The sequence below is a fragment of the Danio aesculapii genome, chromosome 7, assembly GCF_903798145.1.
Source record: "Danio aesculapii chromosome 7, fDanAes4.1, whole genome shotgun sequence".
NCBI lineage: Eukaryota > Metazoa > Chordata > Actinopteri > Cypriniformes > Danionidae > Danio > Danio aesculapii.
In genome coordinates this window covers 19,792,150-19,814,004 of record NC_079441.1, presented here as the reverse complement: position 1 = coordinate 19,814,004, position 21,855 = coordinate 19,792,150, and the positions used below count along the sequence as shown (strand labels likewise).

General features: G+C 38.3%; 1 protein-coding gene across 1 annotated transcript in view; it reads right to left on the bottom strand.

The window, feature by feature from the left end:
• Nucleotides 1–12,426: 12,426 nt before the first annotated feature.
• The window catches only part of dnah2 (dynein, axonemal, heavy chain 2), a 275,588-nt gene continuing 266,159 nt past the window's right edge, over nucleotides 12,427–21,855 (bottom strand). The window contains exons 84-87 of the mRNA XM_056461233.1: nucleotides 19,995–20,171; nucleotides 16,146–16,220; nucleotides 13,050–13,200; nucleotides 12,427–12,855 (exon numbers count right to left, since the gene is read on the bottom strand). Coding sequence (XP_056317208.1) covers nucleotides 12,701–12,855; nucleotides 13,050–13,200; nucleotides 16,146–16,220; nucleotides 19,995–20,171 — 558 coding nt within the window. The 3' untranslated portion in view covers nucleotides 12,427–12,700. The remainder of the gene's footprint in view (nucleotides 12,856–13,049; nucleotides 13,201–16,145; nucleotides 16,221–19,994; nucleotides 20,172–21,855) is intronic.

The following is a 21,855-nucleotide window of genomic DNA, read 5'->3' as shown; positions in this document are numbered from 1 at the left end:
AAGATTAAAAAAGTATTATTCTTTTTTTTTTTAAATATGTAAATATTTATACAGCGATGACCATGTTATTTTACACATGATTGTTCAATTTTTGCATTTAAATACTATTATACTCTCTAGAAAACCTTAAAGCACTTCTTATTTAACTTACATTTTTGCTCCATCAATCTAAATGAATGAAGCCTTTTTCAAATAGAGTTATTCAAATCACCTGGTGAAACTATAATCATATAGCAATATCTATTGTAGCAAAACAAAATATTGCGAAGTCAATATTTCTGCTGTTCCTGCTGTCCACATCACAAGTTGTGACCCATTTGTTGCCAACCACCAGTCCACCGGACAAAAGAGTACAAAACAAAGCAATGCTCTTTGTGTAATTCCAAATGCAGTGTTCATATATTGGCCAGTTTTGTACTATCAACACAAATGAACGGCAAATCTCTATTTTTCTGAGCATGTGCTGCCCTCTTGTGGTGACACTGTACCACGCAGATCTGTTCCCATAATATAATATAATATATATATATACACACACACACACACACACACACACACACACACACACACACACACATATGTCAACATTTAAAGTGGATTAAAACCTTTAATCAAAATGGTCCTAAAATTATTCAATCATACCTAGGACAATTAAAAAAAACATTTTTGATCCACTTCAAATGTTAACTATGAGATATATAAAGTTGAATTCAGAACTATTAGCCGTTTTTAATTTTTTTTTCTTTTTTAAATATTTCCCAAATGATGTTTAACAGAGCAAGGACATTTTCACAGTATGTCTGATAATATTTTTCTTCTGGAGAAAGTCTTGTGTGTATATATATATATATATAAAAAAAAATTTATTTAAAACATATTATATGCAACAATGACTAAAAAATAATACACAAGAAATAAATAATGTAAATAAATAATTAACATAGCACAAGTGTAGTTTATCCTTCGGTCTTCATTACTTAGTTTGTGTCAAATGGGTTTTGATGGACTACATATATCAAAATTTGGCTTTATTTTTCATAACATAATTTAGTTTATTTAATATATTTAGTTTACTTATATATAATTTCATTTACTACGGCTGTGTGATATTAGAAAAAAATGACATTGCAATATTTTGTTTTGCTGCGCTATATGAATAGAATTTCACAATATGTCTAATAACTCTATTTGGAAAGAATTCATAACTTAATATAGACTGTGCTGATTTTGTACCGGGCGACGCAATGGCACAGAAGGTAGTGCTGTTGCCTTACAGCAAGAAGGTCGCTGGTTCGAGCCTCGGCTGGGTCAGTTGGCGTTTCTGTGTGGAGTTTGCATGTTCTCCCTGCATTCGCGTGGGTTTCCTCCGGGTACTCCGGTTTTCTTCCCAGTCCAAAGACATGCGGTGAATTGGGTAGGCTAAATTATCCATAGTGTATGAGTGTGAATGAATGTGTATGGATGTTTCTCACAGATGGGTTGCAGCTGGAAGGGCATCCGCTGCGTAAAAACATATACTGGATAAGTTGGCGGTTCATTCCGCTGTGGCGACCCCGGATTCATAAAGGGACTAAGCGGAAAGAAAATGAATGGACGGTTTTGTACCTGGACAAAATATAGTAAACATATTACAAGCATAAATGAATAAAAACAAAGATACAAATGAAATAAACTGTGCTTTTCTGGAGAGTCTAACAGTATATTGAGGCGCAGAAATGAAAAGATCAAATGTAAAATAACACTAAAAATATTCAACAACATCCACTCTTGTCTCAGGACCAATTTGAAAAACGCTTTGTAATCCACTCCAAAAGTTGACTACTATAGGTCTTCTATAAAGAAAACACAGATTCTTTTTAGGGGTGCATGTGACTATGCAAGATTTCAAGTGAGTTTAAACCCTTTGGGCACTAGAAATAATTAAATGCAATTATTCTTTGTTAAAGCTAAACATTTGATCATTTCTAGTGCCCAAAGGGTTTAAACTGACTTGAAATCTTGCATAGTCACATGCACTTCTAAAAAGAATCTGTGTTTTCTGGTTAATTACAATCCCAACTCAACATTGCAGATCCTGCGACTATTGCAGATTCGCACCTTGTGAAATCGATGCTGCACGATATATTGTGCAGCCCTCATGAACCACAACTTTACTGCTTGACATCGAAATAGCATGGCTGACTGTACGAATGAGCTACAAGTTTCCAATCGTATCTGGATGCAGACTCGCTTATGCAAGCAGATATTGCACGTCTCAGAGATGCAATGCCAGACTCCGTGCACTCAATGGAGCTAGTGACGTAACTGTGAGATGAAGGGTTAGGAATGCGCATTAAAGTTCCACAATGCACTTGAAAATGACTTAATTTTCCTTTAGCTTGATTTTATTTGTCCTAATAGCACCAGCTGATTACACATTAAAATGACACCTATGGACGTTTGTACAGTATCTGCTCCTGTTCCACATCAAACCCATGTTATAAGCCTGAGACCTCAGGCAGAAAGGTCAAAATCAAGCTGCAGTTCAGCATAATTTCTGAATTCAGCATAATTTCTCACACACTCAAAAGAAAACATACTTGGCCCTCATTTCCCTTTATTTGCAATTACAGGATAGTGAGCCCATTGTGGCTTTTACTTTTTCTGTCAAACACATTTAGGAAAATAAGGAATTATCATGTTCATCACAGAAATGTCTGAAGGATAATCATAACATTTCCCAAACAATAAAGTTTGTTTTTTCAGCCAAAGCAACAGAGAGGGTTATATTCACATTATTTTATGATTATTAATCTCTTTTCATTGATTGTCTTAGGACTTTTGTTTCATTTGCCTATAGATAAATGACAAATCAGTGTTTATGACAATACGCTAAATGGTGATGTTAGCTACTAGCCTGATATGAACACATGAGAAGTAAAAGACTATTATGACTGTCTCCAGAGGTAAACTCTGCTTTTGTTCATGACACGGCCAGTCACAATAATAAATATACTGAATTATTGGGCAACATATGGACTTAGGGCGATACAGTGGCTCAGTGGTTAGCACTCACAGCAAGAAGGTCAGTGGCTTGAGTGCTGGTTGGGCCAGTTTCTGTGTGAAGTTTGCATGTTCTCCTTGTGTTTGTGTGGGTTTCCTCCGGGTGCTCCGTTTTGCCCCACTGTCCAAAGATATGCACTATAGTGCACTATGTATAATTGGCTGTTGTGCTTGCAGAAGCATTGACACAGTAAACTGCTCATTTGTTTCATTTAAAGACTTTTACATGCAACATGTGTATATTATACAGTAGTCAACATTTGAAGTGGATCAAAGTGTTTCATCAAAGTTGTCCAAAAACTATTCAGCAACACCTATTCCTGTCTTAGAACAGTTTTGAAAAACCTTTTTTTATCCACATCAAATGTTGACTACTGTAAATAGTTTATTAAACATGTAGAAAGTAGTGTTTTTACTATTAGACTGATGTGAATGGAATTTTCACATCAACTGAGGGATAAATCTGTAAAAACATTTTACAAAACGCATTATTCATTTCCTTGTGTTCAAAACCTGAATGAAAAACAATCAACCAAGTTCATCAACAATGAACAAATGCAAAAGTGTTAATAATAAACCTAGATTAAGGAGTTTTTCAAATATATTTTTGATCAAAGTGTATTTTTAGACCAAATCCTCTCATCAGGAGTGTTGTTAAACCTACTGCAGAGTAGTCAATAAAAATAATAACTAATTAATAATAAACAAAATCTAAAAATAAAACTTGTATTAAGATGTGTATCTTTTTTGAGCAAACAAACATTATAACTTTTTATCAAATAGAATAGCGTTTATTATATTATTTTTTTCCACACAAAACTACACAATTGTCATTAAACCTGTTGCACCGCAGTCAATAATTCATCTGCTCTGATGCATTAATTTGCTCATAGACAATATCCTATAATGAATGTAATAATTAGTATATCACACAATAACACTTTCATATCATTTAACTCTGGAGTGGACGGCTATGTGTTTTCAGTGTACTCCTCATGGAATGGTGGGTGTTTTTTTCTGTGTTCAAAACCTGAATGAAAAACAATCAACCGAGATAGCCTAGTTTACCCAAATTATTTACTCAGTTTACTCACCTTCAAATGGTCCCAAAACTTTGTGAGTTTCATTCCTCTAATGAACATAAATCAAATATTTTGAAGAAAGCTAAAAACCTGCAATCATTGACTTCCTTAATATTCGTTTTTCCTACTATGGTAGTAAAGTTAGAGGTTTCTAACATTTTTCTAAATATCTTCTTTTGTGTTTGGCAGAAGAAAGAATCACATAAAGATTTGAAACGAGCAAAGGGTGGGTGAATTATGACAGCATTTTCATTTTAGAGTGAACTATCCCTTCAACGCCGCCATGTCACAAGCGTGGCAGCAGCTCTGGCTCTAGAAAGCTTCAACGGGCTTTAGTGGTGCTGCAGCGCCCCCGCGCGGCCTCACAAAGGAAACACATGAGTGGGAAAAAGGGGGCGGTGACGTACAGTCAGAAGAGAGGAAGAGAAAAAACATGGCTCAGAAAAAAAATTCAAATGTTCTTCCTGGAAAATCTCTGATCCCGCCACAACTTCACCACATGACATTTCCGAAAGAAACGCGACACCCGCGAGCGCCCTCAGCCAGGCCCGAATCTCATTCAGCCACTATCTGACATTTCATTATTTAACTATTTGAAAGCCCCGCATTAAGCAGGGTTTGATTTTCATGCGAGCTTATTTAAACACACGCGTAACTCCCAATAGTGTTTTTATACCAGACGCGATTACACAATGCTGAACTCCACAGTCTTCCCGGTTCACGTTAACTATGATCTCACCCGTGTGTTACTGGTAAAGGGTGGGTAACTTTATCCACCACTCATATGGAAACCTTTCACTCGCTTTCTGTTTGCACCCGCACAGTATGACTGTGAAAATCATCAACCTGCAAGGCGGGAATTAATCACGCTTCCAAGCAGAAGCCACGCCGGACGATTCATTGCGTTTCACACCTAGTGACTCACGGCACCATAATCTGCTATCAGAACACAACAGGCGAGAGATGCGCGGTCCATAAGCGGTGTTTACATGCTGCACAAAGTGCTGAAAGTGTGTGTCTTTACCTGCTAACGCACGGAGGGTCAAGCTGGGAGGTGGCTTCTTCTTCTTCTCGCATGTCCTCATTGTAAAAATGCAGGCTACATAAGCAACTGCGTAGTTCTTCTGGTGAATGAACGGCGGCTGCAGAGCGCGTTTCTCCAGCACCTTCATCCTGTCATACATTTGAATCGCACGCTGTAAAATGTCGGCGCAGCTGCGTTATGAAACCACAGTGAGAGGAGATGATGTGACACAAACATTCAAATTGTTCCAGAGTCTTCCCTAAAAACGCGAGCACGCATCTCAGTCCATCTGCTGAGGCGTTTTCAGTGGAGCTTTCGCGTCCAGTCGTGAGTTTGATGTGAGCAGGAGATGCGCGTCTGGAAATTGCGCAGTTTTTAATCCGCTGCAAACGCAGGCACTCCCCTCTCTCTCTCCGTCGCTCTCCCGTGCGTTTCCCCCTGCACTCTTTCTAGCTGCTTCCCGTTCTCTTCTTCTTTCTCCTCCTCCTCCCTCGCACTCGTTTCCCCCCTCACGCAGGTTTATTTTCGGTGGAAGAGAAGAGTGGACCCGCACCGCCCCGCCTCCGTTACTCCCGGACGCTCAAGACTTCCAAATTCCTCCATCTGAATCGGGAGAGCAGGGTGTCTGAAGGGGTCAGGAGTAATGTGTGTGTGTGTGATGTTGATGGGGCTGGATTGATTTTGTTTCATCTCTAGTCAAATAATCCTTCCATTGTCTTCTGGTGATTTATGATTTTTTTTGTCCAATGAAAACAAACAAGATGATAAACGTTTTAGTATCTACTGTAGATAAGCTTTGTCTAGAGTGTCTGAACAAACAATACATTTTATAAAGTTAAATATCTCTGTGTTCCGTATGTGACTATTATTCAGCTTTGATTATGGCCTGTCAGAACATGTTAATGAATCAAATCTGCGCAAAAAACATTTGACAATTTCTAACCCCGTGATTCATCTGAACCATTTCCCCCCATTCTTTCAGAAATATGGCCGCAAATTGGCAACAATTGTTGTTTAATGTGAGAAAATAGGTTTAGTATTGGTTGCTTGATTGCCAATGTTGATTAATATTTAAGTATGACATTGTAAATTGTTATAAAACGCATTGTGAATGAGATTGATTCTACTCAAACAGTGTTACACCAAGAATACACCCCTGATCTGAATAAAGCATTATTGGCAATGTGATTATTAATGATAGATTATTTACAATTCGTTGCATGATAATCTGATTCAAAACATTCATTCATTCATTCTCCTTCAGCTTAGTCCCTTTATTCATCAGGGGTTGTCGCAGCAGAATGAACCGCTAACTTATTCAGAATATGTTTTACAAAGCGGATGCCCTTCCAGCTGCAACACAGCACTGGGAAACATCCATACACACTCGTTCACACACATACACTACCGCTAATTTAGTTTATTTAATTTACCTGTACCGCGTATAACTTAATGTCTTTGGACTGTGGGGGGAAACCAGAGCACCCAAAGAAAACCCACACCAACACGGGGAGAAAATGCAAACTCCAGACAGAAATGCCAACTAGAACAGCCGGGACTCAAACAAGCGACCTTCTTGCTGTGAGGTGACAGTGCTAACCACTGAGCCACCATGTCGCCCCTGATTCAAAACATTTTATTAAATTTTTTTTTTTTTGTTAGCATAGATGTTTTCTTTTAAAACTGTTATTATGATTATTATAATTAATAACACAGTTGAGTGTGCACTGTAAAAAAAAATAAGTTGGCTCAACCTAAAATTTTAAAGCAACAAACTTCAGGACATTTTTGAGTTGACTCAATGTCCATCCCAGTTGCTGCACTTGACTCAATTTAAGTTGAGTAAACTCAAAAATGTCCTTAAATTTGTTGTCTTAATATTTAAAGCTGAGTCCATTTTTTACAGTGTAGTTTATTAAATATATTTAGTTAAAACTATCCATAGAAATGACAAAGTTTATCAAAATTTTTGATCAAAGTGTATTTTTTTGGACCAAATCCTTTTATTAGGAGTGTTGTTAAACCTACAGTACAGTAGTCAATATTTAATTAATAATAATAATTAAAAACTCATAATAAGATATGTATCAAATTTATATTTGATCAAACTGCCTTTTGGGGGCCAATCTTTTTTATTTATTAAGGGTTTCTAAGCCTATTGCACAAAAATAAAGAATTAATGAATGCAGAAAGTGTGATTTTATCCCATATTTATGATGTAATATGTGCAGCCTTAATGAGCATTATAACTTTCTATCAAATATAATAACGCTTATTATATTCTTTTTTTCCACACAATACTACATTTGCTTATAAACAATAGAATATTTTCTATTGTATTGTTCTATTTTAATTTGCTTATAAACAATAAAAGAAATAGAATGTCCTATAATTAATGTATTAGTATATCATACAATAACACTTGTGGTGAGCCCTTTCGCTTCACAGCAAGAAGGTTGCTGGTTCAAGTCCCAGCTGGGTCATTTGGCATTTCTGTGTGGAGTTTGCAAGTCCTTCCAGTGTTGGCGTGGGTTTCCTCCGGGTGCTCCGGTTTCCCCTACAGTCCAAAGACCTGCAATATAGGTGAATTGAAAAAACTAAATTGAGTGTAAATGAGGTATGGATGATGTATGGATGGTTCCCAGTACTGGGTTGCAGCTGGAAGGGCATCTGCTGTGTAAAACATATGCTGGATAAGTTGGCGGTTCATTCTGCTGTGGCGACCCCTGATGAATAAAGGGACTAAGCCGAAAAAAAATGAATGAATGAATGAATAACACTTACCTATCATCTAGCTCTGGAGTGGACGGCTATGTATGTGTGTGTGTTTTCAGTGTATTCCTCGTGGAATGTCTGTGGTGGGTGTTTTACTGTCATAATTGAATCCACAGATGGAGGCCATTTGATGCAATACTATACAGAGAAGAGCTAACTTAATTATGTCAGTTCAGATGTTGAGACCCAGCACTGCTGTCCCCGAGAGACCCGGCTCACTCAAAACGCAAATCAGATTGTCCACTTGTCCTCAGCTGGTGCTTTCAAACCATTATTAAGTTCTCATCTGGAGTTTAAGAGCAGGGTACAGACGGAAATCTGGATAAGCTCAGACATTCGCATCTCTCCAACTCGGCAGCAACAAGTGTGGGATTGATGCGAGGAAATGTTAGTTGTTTTCTGAACGAGCCCCTCTCACAGTCTCAATGGGTCTGAGGTGGGAACATTGGGGTGATGAATAAACCCTGGGGACTTTATCCTCCATTTCGAGACTCAAAAGATGTCTTTCTCTCCCTTCTTCTTTTTAACTTCCATTTTTTTAGGGAGGAAAAAAAAATCTGAAGTACTCTAAAACATTACAATGGGCGCCTCGGAGGCCAATTTGAATGTGAATTAGACATGTTGCTATGAGCACCCCAACAACCAGTTTGAGGTACAGAGACACACAGACCTGTGGCTGAATAAAGAGCTCCTTACAGTCCGAGCAAGTCTGCCTTTTTCAGAAGAGGATGGCAGAGTGAATGCAGAGGCCACCCTCACGCTCTCTCTCTCTCTCCTTCCCTCTGAACTATTCTTCTGCTCTGGTCTCTCTGCTCTCCTTCTCTTCTTCCAAGAATTTTCCCGAGAAGATCACCACTTCACTCTCCCTCTGGCTCTGAGGAACAAATAATGCCACACATGCCAATCATCGAGGCTGGAAAATGGAGCAAATGACCACAACTGTTGAATTTATAGAAAAGTGACCATGGGCATTTGGATTTGGTTGTCATTTTTAACGAATTGCATCACACTTTAACAAATTTGGCATGCGGTCTCATTCTATGTTCTGCTTTTCATCTATGCAGGGTTTCTACAGGTTTCATTAAGTCAAATTTAAGACTTTTGAAGACTTTTTTAAGACCATTATAAATGAAATTTCAGACTTACTCAAGGCTAAACGCTAAGGATTTATTTCTAATGGCCCAGTTAAAACATTAAAAACTAATGTTATTGTAATGAAGATAATCAAGCCATATGGGTAAATAGAGTTAATAAATAAACTTTTGTTAAAACTTTTATTGAGATGAAATGTTGGTGATTGGATGGGTGTTTGATATGGTAGCTTTACACGGAGACAGGCAAATTAAGACCTGTTAAAAATGATTGAACATAATATTTCAGTCAATTCAAGACTTTTTAGGACCTAAAATTATGTTTTTGACATTTAAGACATTTTAAGACTTTTTATGACCCTGCAGATACCCTGCTATGGAAGAATGACTTGCTGATTTGACACAATTCAGGATTGCTCAGTTGTTGTCAAAGCAACAGGTCCGTAATTGGAAACCTATTGGGAAACAGGATTAGACTGTAGCTTTACCTCACTGTTCTGTACAATACATATTAAAATACCAGATGTGTTGTAGACAAGGAATTGAAAGGAGTTGCTTTCTAACCCAAAAATGAAACTTGCTGTTAATTTACTCACTCTCATCCAGGTTACATTTTTGTTTTTTTCAGCAGAAATTCAGTAAAATTTTAGACGAAATCAAGGTGATTTTTAAAATGCAAGTTATTGACAAACATCACTATGATCATAAAAATGAATAGCAGGAACAAAATATGTAAAAACTAATTGTAAAAAACGAATAAGTTAATTTTAATAAAATTAATAGAAATAAACTAACAAATAAATAAATATATAAAAACGAATACCTTAATTCTTTCATTTCGCTCCAACACAAAATTGATTGTGTGGAACACTGCATTTTTTTACAGCATATGCACGAAACTTTAGAATACAACCTGCAATCCACAGCTTTAGGCAAATGGAGAAATTAGATTCTTTTCTGTGACATGGTTATGTTGTGCAGTGTTTCTGGTACAAATAATTTACTCTGTAGTTTGTTTACCTAATCACATAATGATAATTAGATATGCACAATTAGTGTTGGATTGATGTAGTTAGAGTAGCTGAACGTAGGCCAGATTATTGGCTCATTTTGTGTCAGGGTGACTGTGGAAAGTTAGCTTTAACTGTGTAGCTGCTGACATGACCTGTGAACTGGTCTGGTGTGAAGTGCTCTAACAAGATCCGGTTCAAATATAATGATTAGTTTGATAACCAGGCATCACTCTAAACCATTTGCTTGAGGCTGTGGATCACAGGTAACAACGTTCAGTTTCTGGCACAGACCAACTGATTCACTTCATATCATTTATCATTTATGCAATCCCTGATATGATTTCTTTTTTTTTTTTACTCTCATACTCTCATAGTGTTGGTTACAACTTGCTTACGTTATATGAATCACCCATTGTTTAATAATAATAAAACATTACAGCAGAAAAGTCACCTATCTTACGCAGTTAACAACAAACTTTTTGTAATTGAACTATTCCTTTGATGTCATTGAGGAGCAGGAACTAGCGACCAAGTTTGTGTAGGACCAAAGAAAAAAAATGAAACAAGCTAGTCTTTTGTTGGGATGTAATGAATCATCTAAACAGTCCAAATGAAACATATGATCTAGGGCAAATTTTAGAAATGAACAAGGAACAAGGAACTTTCCCTAGAAATGTAAATGGTTAGAAAATATTCATTGACAACAGACAGACAGACAGACAAATAGATGATGGAAAGATAAATATATAGACATACAGACGGATGGATGGATGGATGGATGGATAGAGACAGTGACAGAGACAGAGATAGATAGACAGACAGAAAGGCAGAGACAAGCAAATAAATAGACAGGCAGACAGACAGACAAATAGATAGATAGACAGACAGACAGGATAGATGGATAGATAGATGAATAGATAGATGCTTGAAGTTTCTGCCAACCCGACTCTTCACCATAACTTTTCAATCCAGATGGATGGAGCAACCATCACTGCATCCAAAATGGTAAAAAGCCTTGGAGTAACGATTGATGACCAACTGAACTTCTCTGACCACATTTCTAGAACTGCACGATCTTGCAGATTCGCACTCTACAACATCAGAAAGGTCCGACCCTTCCTATCTGAACATACAGCTCAACTCATTGTTCAAGCTCTTGTCCTCTCCAAACTGGACTATTGCAACTCTCTGCTAGCCGGGCTACCAGCTAGTTCTATCAAACCTCTTCAGCTGCTTCAGAACGCAGCAGCACGAGTAGTCGTTGATGAACCCAAAAGAGCACATGTCACTCCGCTACTCACCCGTTTGCACTGGCTGCCAGTTGCTGCCCGCATCAAATTAAAAGCTCTGATGTTTGCTTACAAAGTGACCTCTAGCTGTGCTCCTTCGTATCTGCTCTCACTTCTGCAGATATATGTGCCCTCCAGAAACTTGCGTTCTGTGAATGAACGTCGCCTCGTTGTTCCATCCCAAAGAGGGAAGAAATCACTTTCCCGAACTCTCACATTCAATCTGCCCAGTTGGTGGAATAAACTCCCTAACTACATCAGAACAGCAGAGTCACTTGCTGTCTTCAAGAAACGACTAAAAACGCAACTGTTTAGTCTCCACTTTCCTTCCTAATCTGCAACTGCCTCTCTGGCTATACCACTAACTGTGCCCTCTCTCTCTCTCTCTCTCTCTCAAAAAAAAAAAAAAAAAAAAAAAAAAAAAAAAAAAAATTTACTAATGCTGCTTCTTAGACTTTTACACACTTGAAACTTGTCTATAGCACTTGTTCACTGCTGCTCTTATAGTTGTGTAAATTGCTTCCTTGTCCTCATTTGTAAGTCGCTTTGGATAAAAGCGTCTGCTAAATGACTAAATGTAAATGTAAATGTAAATGTAAATAGATAGATAGATAGATAGATAGATAGATAGATAGATAGATAGATAGATAGATAGATAGATAGATAGATAGATAGATAGATAGATAGATAGATAGATAGATAGATAGATAGATAGATAGATAGATAGATAGACAAACAGAAAGAGACAGACGGACACAGACAGACAGACAGGATAGACAGGATAGATGGATAGATAGACAGACAGACAGACAGACAGACAGACAGACAGACAGACAGACAGACAGACAGACAGATAGATAGATAGATAGATAGATAGATAGATAGATAGATAGATAGATAGATAGATAGATAGATAGATAGATAGATAGATAAACAGACAGACAGACAGACAGACAGACAGATAGACAGATAGATAGATAGATAGATAGATAGATAGATAGATAGATAGATAGATAGATAGATAGATAGATAGATAGATAGATAGATAGATAGATAGACAGACAGAGACAAGCAGATAGACAGACATACAGACAGACTCAAACGGACAGATATTCATATTTAATTCAATATTGAAACTATTGCCTGTTTTTTCTGTATGGACAATCAGCAACATGTCTGAATGTGAAACCTCTGAGCTGTTTTATTAAACCTTTTCCAATGAATTAACAACACCACACGTTCATAAAACATCAATTAATAGTGCATATGTGATTGAATATTCAATTCTCGTTTTAAATCAAATGCAGAAGAGGTAACAAGATCTGCGGATAAAATTAGACAGTGTTAATCAAGTGTCACTGTAAGTGTGAGTGTGTGTGTGTGCTTAGTTATCAAGGCTCATGAGCAGAGCGGTTCCTCTTTTGATCCAGTGATCATAAGGCACAGCTCCAGACTTCAGATCGACTGCCACCACGAATGACTGACGACCAGAACTGCCCGACCGCACAGGATAGTAGTAACAGGGACACGAGTACATATCTGCACAGTCACAAACAAACACACACACACACACACACACACACACGCACACACACACACACACACACACACACACACACACACACACACACACACACACACACACACACACGAGAACATAAGTTACTCCGGAGATGCATACAAGATAGAACGTTCAGTAAGACATGAACGTGTGTGTGAGAGTGTGTACTAACTCTTGGCCACTCTCTTGCGGCTCTCCACAGGTTTGAAGTGGATGGTGGGCATTGGGCAGACCAGCTGCATGGGCTCTGCCTCAACCAGACAGGAAGCTTTCTTATCCCAGCCAGCGCCTTCCAGAAACAGACCCTGGATAAGCACTCCATCCTGAAGGAGACGGGGTAAAAACAAGAGGTCACATGCAAAACAAAAGCATTGAGAGTCTGAGTGCAAATGGAAAATGTGCTACACTAGTGTGAGCACAGTAACAGCCAATCAAAAAGAACACATTTAAATGGCACATTAAAATATGCAAACTCCCTAATTTATCTAAGCATCCATGGAAATATTATTTCACAAAGTTATTTGTGCTTTGACGGTTTCCAAGTCCAGATAAGATAAGTGTTTTAACAGAAGACAGAAAACAGAGGACTGCTGCTGTTTAAGAGGGTGAGTCAATTCACACGTAAATGAATCTCTCTTGGCTGTTCTCATCTTGCTGGGGTTTTTATTTCTATTTTTAGGATGCTGCTTTAATATAGTCTCTGTAAACCCCTGCCAGTTTCTTTTAAGTCCTTCTACTGTACATGTGTCTGATCATGACAAAATGAATCCTGTCATCCTGATACAAAAAAGTTCTACCTAGTGGTAAAACATCATATATATTATATTAATATAATATTAATTAATGGGGTGGCACGGTGGTGCAGCGGGTAGCACTGTTGCCTCACAGCAAGAAGGTTGCTGGTTTGAGGGCAGTTGGCATTTCTGTGTGGAGTTTGCATGTTCTCCCTGTGTTGGTGACAAGTCCAAAGACACGCACTATGTGAATTGGGTAAGCAAAATTTTCTGAAGTGTATGAGTGTATGTCCTGGTCCTCCAGGTTGAGGGTTCAGCTAACGATTCACCTCGTAAAAAAAATCAGATGTTATGAAACACCAACATGCTGTGGCTAAATTTCAACTTCAATATAAACGGCCCTGGGACTAAGTAAATAATATTAATGATTAAAAAATAATGCTTCTTAAATAACAGCATATAAATATTCTGTATTTTGCACCTCTTACAAGTAAATTTACAATTTATAACATTTAGCTAACATTTAAAAAATATTTTTTTGAATTATTTTTAATAATTAATTAAATATATAATTAATATAAATAATTAATTATTGATGTTTGATATACAATACCATTCAATTCACACTTTTTCAAAATAATGTTTTAATTTTTTAAAGCATGCATTAAATGTATTAAAAATTCACTGTAAATACATTTGGAATTTTAAAAAGGTTTGTTTCAAATAAAAATAGTTAAAATCATGGTTTTCACAAAAATATTGAGCTGTGCAACTATTTAGAAAACAAATGAAATCAGCAAATTTGAATGATTTCTAAACTAATATTTTATACTGTACTCAAATGGCCTCCACAGTCACCAGAACTCAATCCAATAGAGCACCTTTGGGATGTGGTGGAACGGGAAATTCGCATCATAGATGAGTAGCCTGAAAATCTGCAGCAACTGCGTGATGCTATCAAATCTCTAAGGAATATTTCCAGTGGCTTGTTGAATCTATGCGACAAAGGCAGTTCTGAACGCAAAAGTAGGTCCAACCCAGTACTAGTAAGGTGCACCTAATAAAGTGGCCAGTGAGTGTATGTGAACTCATTGTCATGTTTAAGAAACTGGTCTGAGATGATTCAAGATTTTTTATGACATAGCGCATTATCCTGCTGGAAGTAGCCATCGGAAGATAGGCACACTGTGGTCATAAAGGGATGGACATAGTCAGCAACAATACTCAGGTAGGCTGTGGTGTTGACACGATGCTCAATTGGTACTAATGGGCCCAAAGTGTGCCAAGAAAATATCCCCCACACCATTATACCACCACCACTAGCCTGAACCATTGAAACAAAGCAGGATGGATCTATGCTTTTATGTTGTTGATGACAAATTCGGACCCTACCATCCGAATGTCGCAGCAGAAATTGTGACACATCAGACCAGGCAACATTTTTCCAGTCTTCTATTGACCAATTTTGGTGAGTCTGTGTGAATTGCAGCTTCAGTTTTCTGTTCTTAGCTGACAGGAGCTGGCACCTGGTGTGGTCTTCTGCTGCTGTAGTCCATCCGCCTCAAGGTTAGATGTGTTACTCGTTCAGAGATACTCTTCTGCATACCTTGGTTGTAACGAGTGGTTTTTTTGAGTTGCTAATGCCTTTCTATCAGCCCAAACCAGCCTGCCATTCTCATCTAACCGCTGGCATCAACAAGCACACAACTGCCGCTCACTGGATATTTTCTCTTTTTTGGACCATTGTCTGTAAACCCTAGAGATGGCTTTGCTTGAATATCCCAGTAGATCAGCAGTTTCTGAAATACTCAGACCAGACCGTCTGGCACCAACAACCATGCCACGTTCAAACTTCTGATTAGAAACTTGCAATAACGAGCAGTTGGACAGGTGTACCTAATAAAGTGGCCGGTTGGTGTACCAGCCTTGGTGAGGATAAGACACTTTCAGTAAAATTTTTAAACACCACACTGATCCAACATTTAAATAGTATTTATATTTTTATGTTTATAAGCTATTAATATAGTCATGGAAATGCCTGACTGTGCTAATAAAAACTATTGAAGGTAAAACAAAATGTTAGTAAAGAGCCTATGATTGTTGGTTCTTCAGCTTTAGAGAAATGCAGCAAAGAAATCATTGTAGGATATTTAAAAGTGTAAAAATGCAGAACATTTCCTGTATTTAGAATTGGAATCAGAAGAGAAAAAGCACAGTTTGTTCAGTATTACAAGCATTATTCCCATTGAAAGTCCCCACAGAACATGGAAATGCTAAAATGTGTGTGTGTGTGTGTGTGTGTGTGAGAGAGAGAGTGCGAGAGAGAGAGAGAGAGAGAGAGAGAGAGAGGGGGAGAGAGGAAGAGAGAGAAAGAGAGAGAGAGAGAGAGAGAGAGAGAGAAAGAGAGAGAGAGAGAGAGAGAGAGAGAGAGAGAGAGAGAGAGAGAGAGAGAGAGAGAGAGAGAGAGAGAGAGAGAGATGCAAATGTCAGGTGCATGAGCTTCTACCAGACAGAGGAGGGCAGCAGTTACTCACCTTGGGAGGGAAAAGCAGATTGTTGTCCTCCATGGTGGTGACACTGAACTCCCAGGAAAGAGTGTCTACAGATACCTGCATACACAGCAACACTGCTATCAGTGTCAAAACTCCACACACACATAATTACAGTCACAGCACAGCCAAGATGAAGCCACTTCCGCAGCCACCTGTTGGTGTGTGGGCACATCCCACATTAGGACATTTGTTTTTCAGTCCATTTGCTGCAGAATTGGCTGCCCTGAAGCATCACAGGTGTCTCCTGATCATCAGATGCAGCTCATTTTGCCGCTGTGCTCCTGAAGCTATCGAGCAGCGGAGCGGAGTGGGAATTTAGGGGAGCGTTTGAGAACTCCTGTCTGCACATCCCAGAAGGAACCGAGACTAAATATCATCATCGGGGCATTAGAGAGGTAATGGAGCAGGATTGTGCTGCGTCCCCTGCAGAATGTGAGAGTAAGTGAATGTGAATGCTGTAAGATAGTGTTTCTGGCAACGTTTCTCTAAATGAATAACAGCCCATAGGCTTACTGTTATTAAAGTCAGTTTAGATAATGCTACTTTACAAAAACCTCTTGGGAAGTTTACACTTTTGTTTAGAATAAAATCACAATACTTACTTCTCTCTGTTTAAATAGTCAGCAAGCTAGCACCAAAGTAAACTACAAAGGACAGACTTTAGCTATTGTTAGATCAGTATGTTCTGTCAGTGTCTGTTGGCTTCTGCTGGAAGAAACTGACTGACGAAACATGCTGAATTGTGCTTGTCGGGACATAAAGTGACATACTTTAATCTGGGGATTGACTGTTGGCATGTGTCTGCGTGGTGTGAATTGATCTGTGTATTTTATTAATCCTGTTAGAGAATTATAGGGAACTGTAATTTAGTCATACAAACCTGTTGACTCATTGTTATGAATGAGTTGTGTTTTCTGTCAAGATGTATTATTATTATTATTATTATTCATTATCAATATTACACAGAATTCATAGAAATAATTACGATTTTATCCATTTATCTTGTGAGCAATCATACAGTAACTGTCCATAATTTTTCCAATGATTAACCCAATGAGTGAGTTAAAAGAAATTAAATCTTGAGTTCAGACCACTGAAGCATTTGCTGATGACAGATGAGCATGATGCAGCACAAAAGCAGCAGAGCTTTTATTATGCCACAGTCCAACCCTTTTGGTTCTGTGATCATGTGGGGAAGAAGCAGTGCTTTTTTCTCATATTTAAACACTTTAAGATTCTGTTATAATGCTTTTCTATAATACCAAACTGGAAATTGAGAGAGTATGATGTCATTAGAATGGCGACACAGGACATGGTCCCTACACTAAAATAAATTATGTCTGCAAACTTGTTGTCACAATTTATATATGTTGAATTGAAACAAACAAACTAAATTTAGTAATGTTCAACTTGGTTTGTCTTATTTGTCAATTTGTTTGTCCTAAATTGTTTGTAAATTCAGCCCAAGTAAATTGTTTACAACAACTTAACTTTAAAAAATATTTGAATTTTTTTTTTTCAGTGTAGATAAACAGTTTAATTTTTTTCATTTATAATTTTCTGGATTTGAACATTCATTGAAATATTATGAAGTTGTAAGTACATAAGTCAGCAAAATATATAACACTTTTGTAGGTACATATTGTGCCTTTATCCTATAAATCAGCTTTCTTTAAATCAGTCTACTATAAAGTGCTAGGGTGGCATGGTAGTGCAGTGGGTAGCACTATCGCCTCACAGCAAGTAGGTCGCTGGTTCAAACCCCGGCTGGGTCAGTTGGCATTTCTGTGTGGAGTTGAACTGGGTAAGCTAAATTGTCCGTAGTGTATGTGTATGAATGTAAGAGTGTATAGGTGTTTCCCAGTGAAGAGTTGCAGCTGGAAGGGCATAAAACATCATTCCGCAGAAGCGACCCCAGATTAATAAAGGGACTAAGCTGAAAAGAAAATGAATGAATGAATGTATAGTGCTATACAAATAAACGCCCAATTGCATAGTTTGTGTAAACATCCATCTGTACTGTCAGATGCTTTCCTGATTGATGTTTTCTCACTGCTGTTGGTTTATTTTGCTATTTTCACGATGTGTCATCAGTCAGCTATGATGGAGAGTAAGTAAACACTGCAACTGAACTGAGTGAAACGTGCATATGTTGCTGATTGCAGTGCTGACACTGATCAATTATTGTCATGTTTTGGGGTGTCAAACTGTTCATCTCAGACTAGAAAAAAACATATAGAGTACTAAAGACTGCCAAAAGTTAAAACAAATCAAGCAGAATAGAGCCTATTAAAGTCATTATATCAAAATATCTCACCATTTCCTGCTTACTAAGTTGTTATCTACATGATTTAGCAGCTTCTACGCATTTGTCCATAGCTTAGACAGCATAACTAAGCAGAACAACGTTTTCAGTTGTAGATGATCAGAATCAGATAGAGTTTTATGCCCAAGTGTGCTTGCAGACACAGCGAATTTGTCTTGGTGATTGTAGCTCCCAGTACAAACAAAAAAAAAGTACAAACAGCGCAGACATAAATAGAAAAATAAATAAATAACAACAGTATTTAAAAATAGAGAACATTTTCCTATATATTTCCTTAATTCTTCACTTTCGCCAATTGATGAAGTTTTTTCCTCGCTGCTGTCGCCACTGGCTTGCATGGTTCGTGATCTGTAGAGCTGCGCATTGATGGATTTGCTCTTCAGTGTTTGGACTCTCAGTAGTGATTATTTAACCACACTGAACTGAACTAACCTGAACTTAAACTCTGAAAACTGAACTACACTGTTTCAATTTACTTTGATCTTTTATGTGAAGCTGCTTTGACACAATCTACATTGTAAAAGTGATATACAAATAAAGGGGAATTGAATTGAATTGAATTGAATAGCAGGCCTGCTCAACCCTGTTCCTGGAGATCCACCTTCCTGCACAATTCAGCTCCAACCCTAATCATTCTTCTTCTCATGAGTTTTATTGGCGGTTGGCATACACTTCTAGGTGCATTACCACCACTCCAACCCTGATCAAACACACCTAAACCAATTAAACAGGACCTGAACAACACTTGATAATTACAAGCAGGTGTGTTTGATTTAGGTTACAACTGAAATCTGCAGGAAGGTAGATCTCCAGGAACAGGGTTAAGCACCCCTGTCCTATAGGTACCCAATACTGGGTTGCAGCTGGAAGGGCATTCACTGCGTAAAACATATGCTGGAATAGTTGGCGGTTCATTCCGCTGTGGTGACCTCTAAAATAGAGACTAAGCTGAAGGAAAATGAATGAATGTATGAATATTTACTATAGACTACTGTGCAATCCAGTGCTAGTGTTTACATCAGAGTATCTCCATCATGACCACGCAACTGGCCAAATCGTGACATAAGTGAAAACACACTATTCCACAGCGTCAAACTCAGTTCTTGGAGGGCCGCAGCTCTGCACAGTTTAGTTGCAACCCCAATTAAACACACTTAAATTAAACTAACTGAGTCCTTCAGGCTTGTTTGAAACCTACAGGTACATGAGTTGGATCAGGATTGGAACTAAACTGTGCAGGAGTTCCACCCCTGCTTTATTCCAATAAAAACACTATTTATCTAAACGCTCCTCTCAGCAGTATGAGGTGTTTCGGGCATTGAGGTATTTTAAACGTCTTTATATCCCTAAACGTAAAGAAACTTTGCTTTGAGGATGTCAGGACTGTAAGAGGACACTAAAGAGTCTTTGCCGCATGTGTTTGACGTGCTGATGCTCTGCTAAGCCACTGTTAAGCATGTGTGAATATGTATGAGTGTGGTGATGTGTGTGTGTGCGAGACTCACGTTATTCTGCCGTGCAGAGCTCTGCAGCACAGCGGTGAGGAAGCCCGTAGGGAAGGTAAATCCAGACAGCCAGAAGAGGACAGGAGGACGAGCAGTTTCCGCCCAGCGAGCAAACTGCTCCACGCGCTGGCACAGGTCCCGTGTCCACGACGCCAAGGGCTTCAGAGACGGGTAAGCCTGAGGACGGAGAGTCTCTCATTACTGATACATGCTGTAATTAATAACGATCTTACTGTTCTGTCTCTTACAGCATTTGCTCTGTGCAGGAATTTGACATGGCATGAATAAAAGGGCGAAGCATTAAGTTCAAACAGCACAAAATAGCTTAGTGACATCTATCTCCACTTACAGTAAAGCCTTTCATTCAGTATTGTGTAGTTCAGACCACTTTCTGAGAACTGCCTCTCAAGGCCATTGAGAAGGACACAAAAGACGAGTTTCTCTGGGTTAGGATGAGATGCGTTACTGTCCATCATAAAGAATGTCTTGAGTGATTGAACCGCTGTATATAATATTATAGCTGGACTTGAAAGAGGTTTAAACAAATCTTACATAACCGGTTCAAAGTGAGTTATTAAACTAAAACAAATCTGACAGGGCAAAACTGTATGGTGCAATGTTTTCTGGAAGTCTTGGGACTGAAGAAATGATTCAGCCTTCAGTGTTATTTTTGGTGTTCAAAGAACAAAGATATTTGGATTTGATATTAAAAAAAAAAAAGGAAAATCAAACGTGAGCGTGGCTTGTGCCAAAGGAATTAGCATTTCAAACACAGCGACTGCCACACAGCACTAGAAAATACTCATGATTAGTTTCATTTCATGCTGCGCCATAAAAAACCTTTATGCATTTAGGTTCTCGCTGGCATGAAAATGAGAACGTTTTGAGTTATTTCTAGGTGGAATAAATGCTGTTGCTTTTACTTTTTTGAAACTGGGACAACCCGGAGTGATATAAATGAGGATAAAAGGTTTCAATGGCGTATCTGCTGATGTTTTAATCTGATCTGGCACTCAAGAGCTGTAGTTCCCAAACTTTTCTGCCACCCACAGACCAAACGGAAGATATTCATTAAAACCGTGTGCTCTAAATAATCAGTTCAACTCTTGCTTCAATTACTGTAGCAGCAAAAAGATGGTATAAAGGTATTTCTAAATTTATCACTGGTATGGGAACAAGTGTTGATTTTCTTAACAAGGCAGTTTAACAGATTTCAGCAGAGTGAAAAAAATAAATAAAAACAAAACATGTTGCATCCCAATCTGCATACTCTACAACCTAAAACAGTATTTAGTACAACTCTTATTTTGTAATAATGCATATGTAAAAATCCACGTCACAGTGGCGCAGTGGGTGGTACAATTGCTTCACAGTAAGAAGGTTGCTGGTTCGAGCCCCGGCTGAGTCAGTTGGTGTTTCCGTATGGAGTTTGCTCTCCCTGTGTTTGTGTGGGTTTCCTCTGGATGATCCGGTTTCCCCCACAGTCCAAAAACATGTGGTATAGGTGAATTGAATAAACTAAATTGGCCGTAGTGTATGTGTGGGAAAGAGTGTGCATGGGTGTTTTCCAGTGTTGGGTTGCAGTTGGAAGGGCATCCGCTGCGTAAAACATATGCTGGAACCAAGTTGGTGGTTCATTCTACTGTGGCGACCCCTGATGAATAAAGGGACTAAGCCGGAAAGAAAATAAATGAATGAATGAATGAAAGAATGAATGATAAAATCCAACCCAGACTCATTATGAATTTCTGGAGAGCGTGAAATATGTCCCAGGAGAATTTTTCTCGTGAGTGCCATTTGTGCTTGCTGGAGGCTGCTGTCAACTGACTGACTGACTGACCGATATTCCCACCCACCCCTT